The sequence below is a fragment of the Lactuca saligna genome, chromosome 1, assembly GCF_052625555.1.
Source record: "Lactuca saligna cultivar CGN05327 chromosome 1, ASM5262555v1, whole genome shotgun sequence".
Taxonomy (NCBI): domain Eukaryota; kingdom Viridiplantae; phylum Streptophyta; class Magnoliopsida; order Asterales; family Asteraceae; genus Lactuca; species Lactuca saligna.
Genome location: NC_136417.1, coordinates 664,758 through 668,171, shown reverse-complemented (window position 1 = coordinate 668,171; position 3,414 = coordinate 664,758). Strand labels below are relative to the sequence as shown.

At 43.6% G+C, this 3,414-nt stretch overlaps 1 protein-coding gene across 1 annotated transcript; it reads right to left on the bottom strand.

Annotated features, from left to right (window-relative positions):
- Positions 1-550: 550 nt before the first annotated feature.
- LOC145047346 (uncharacterized) lies at positions 551-3,193 on the bottom strand. The gene has a single exon (XM_078995606.1). It carries the CDS (start codon positions 3,191-3,193, stop codon positions 551-553), a length of 2,643 nt encoding a protein of 880 aa, XP_078851732.1.
- Between the last annotated feature and the right edge of the window lie 221 nt (positions 3,194-3,414).

Here is a 3,414-nt window from a genome sequence, read left to right as displayed (position 1 = left end):
TATGTACGAACACGACCCGTGTTGGGTCAAGTCCAAAAACAACACGACCCGTGTTGCTCTCTGGAAAAATTTGGGACTTTTTTGGACTAACACGACCCGTGTCATTTGCAGGCCAAAATGGGACACGACCCGTGTTGCTCTCTGGAAGATTTTGGGACTTTTTTGGACTAACACGACCCGTGTCATTTGCAGGCCAAAATGGGACACGACCCGTGTTGCTCTCTGGAAGATTTTAGGACTTTTTTTGGACTAACACGACCCGTGTTTCATTAAGGCTAAGGGGGACACGACCCGTGTTGGTCCCTGGATGCTAATCCTCACTTTTTGAACTTGAAAATTCCCTCTCTTAGAAATGAAATACTTTTGCATTCCTAGGTCCGTTTGGTGATTTTAAATCATGATTGAATGCATTTGGAACATTGAAAACCAAAAACTTAAAGAAATAGAAATTGTTTTTAAGTAAAAGACAGAAATACCCCCGGGTTGTCTCCCGGTTAGCCGCCCTTGTTTCAAGTCGTTGGCTCGACTTTGCCCCCACAAATGCTTCGTTCTAAGTATTTCGGCCTCTCCAACACATCAATCTTCTTGCCACCTCCTTTAACGGAACCTTCAACCTTCCTTTGGCTTTCTTTTTGCGCATAAACCAAAAAGGACTTAACCCTTTTATATCAGAGATTGTCCACACCATCCTTTTTTGGTATTTGTTCAGCATGGTTATCAACTCACTCTCTTCCTTCTTTGATAATTTATTTGAGTTGATGACCGGTTGAGTGCTCTCCTTCTCGACATGTATTTGCTTTATAGGGCCCAGTGGAGTTTTTGCTCTCAAATCTTGTGCTTGTTCCACCGGTGGAAGGAATTTGGCTTTAGTGGTGGGTGACTCTACTTCTCTTCCATCAATCCACACGTGCTTATCATCATTGAATTTCAAAATCTCCAGCACCTCCTCGTTTGTACCGCACTCCTTTGCAAGTTCTTCGGCTTTGTACCTGTCTAATTTTTGTGACAAGACTAACTCCACAAAATCATTGTTAGTCGAGTTTAAGCTCTTTTCAGCCAATGGCTGGATCATATTCACAAAATTAACAGATTGAACATCAGAAGGAACCTTTTTTTCTTCATGAACATTAAAGTTGATAACTTCACCGTCAAATTCCATACTTAAAGTTCCATTGTAGACATCAATTTTTGTTTTAGAAGTTTTAAGAAAAGGTCTACCCAAAAGTATGGAACTTGAACTTGGAGAGTCATCATCTCCCATATCTAAGACATAAAAATCAGCCGGGAAGATAAATTCATCGACTTGCACTAACACATCCTCTAGTACACCCTTTGGGTGTACCAAAGACCGGTCGGCAAGTTGGATGATCACACCGGTTTTGCTCAATGTTCCTACACCAATTGATTTGAAGAGAGAATATGGTAGGACATTTACGAATGCACCTAGATCGAGCATGGCTCGAGGTACATGAAGATTCCCCAATTTGCAAGGTATGGTAAATACACCGGGATCCTTACACTTAGGGGGCATCCTCTTTTGCAAAACCGCGGATACATGCTCCCCAACTGTTACCACTTGATTTCCTTTTAATTTCTTTTTAGATACACAAAGATCCTTAAGGAACCTTGCATATCTAGGTACCTGCTTGATGGCCTCGAGGAGTGGAATGTTGATTTGAACTCTCTTGAACATTTGCATGATCTCACTCTCCTCACGTTCTTTCTTCGTGCTCCTTAATCTTTCGGGAAATGGAGTAGGTGTGGCTTTAGACTCAGTGATGAAGGGCTTCTTTTTTACTGTTTTCTCTTCCTTCTTCTCTTCTTTGGTTGCTTCTTCGACCACTATTTCTTCTTTCTTTTGATCAACCGACACTTTTGGACCATCATAGCTCTTTCCGCCTCTCAATGTGATGGCACACACATTGTGCCTTGGGTTTGTTTCAGTTTGTGCAGGTAACTTTCCTTGAGATTCTAATTTGCTTACAGAAGTGGCAAGTTGTGAAACTTGTTTCTCTAAGTTCGTTATGCTTGCTTTTGTGTCTTGTTGGAAAGCTTGTGTACTAGTTGCCAAACTCTTTACTATGTCCTCTAAGGACATACTTGATGAACCCGATTGTTGAGGAGGGTGTTGTGGCTGCCTTGGCTGGAAGTTTTGTGGTGGAAAAGGTGGTCTTTGCTGGTATTGATGTGGTTGACTTGGTTGATTATTTGTCTGTTGATGTCCTCCCCAACCTTGATTGTTACTCCATCTTTGATCACCCCGTGGCTGCTCATATCCCCTTTGATTAGACCCAAGAAAACCTCCCATGACTTTTGCTTCTTCATAATCTTCCTCTTGGAGTTGTGGGCACATATCAGTTGGATGCCCCACTTGGGTGCAAATACCGCACGGGCGGGGTGTGGACTGCACACCTTTGTCTTTGGCCAACATCATGACTACTTTTGTGAGCTCGGACAACTGAGCTTCAATCTGAGGAGTTTGTACTTCTTTTACACCTCGAGGTGCATCCGTGTACCATTCTTCATCATGGCTTGAATGTTTGGAATCTTCAGCCATGTTCTTGATTAGATTTCGGATCTCAGTTGGGGTTTTATCGGGCAAAGATCCACCACTAGAGGCGTTAAGAAGCCTTCTTTCCATTGGGGTCATTCCTTCAATGAAATATTGGAGGAGTTGGTATTCGGTAATCCCATGCTTTGGGCATCGAGCACAAAGTTTCTTGAATCGATCCCAATATGCATGAAAAGCTTCTCTCTTGTGCTGCTTGATTCCAATGATTTCCCTCCGTAGGGCGGAAGCTTTCATCTCGGGAAAGTACTTATCCAAAAACAACCTTGCAAGATCTACCCAAGTAGTTACCGTCCCCGGTGGGAGGTCATAAAGCCAGTCTTTGGCCGCGTCTTGCACCGCAAAGGGGAATGCCCTAAGCTTGATTTGGTCCTCTGTGACATTGTGTGGTTTCATACCCACACATACTACATGGAATTCGGTGAGGAACTTGTGAGGATCTTCGTTCTCCAATCCTCTAAAAGTTGGGAGTAAATGGATAAGCCCGGATTTTAGTTCCAAGTTGGTGGCGGCTGGGTATGTGATGCAAAGAGGTTGTTGAGTCACCTCTTGTCTTGACCATTGGCGGAGGGTTTGTTCGGGTGGTGGGTTTGGAGGTGGATTTCCTCCAGGGATGTCTGCCATGGCTTGAGAAGTGGGTGATGTTTCTGTAGGCGAAGTGTTTAGGATATTATGAATAGGTGAAGAAGGTGAAGTGGTATTGTTGGGTGAAGATGGTTGTGATGAGAGTGAGAGACTTTCTGTTTCTGATGTGGATACACTTAAGAGGGGTATGTCCTCCCAAATGTTGATGACCGGGGGAGTAGATGATTAAGAAGTCCCGGAACCCGGTTGCCTCTTACGAA

What these genes read in the sequence shown, in the direction of transcription:
- LOC145047346 (XM_078995606.1), bottom strand. Translation starts at nt 3,193, where the DNA reads ATGGCAGACATCCCTGGAGGAAATCCACCTCCAAACCCACCACCCGAA.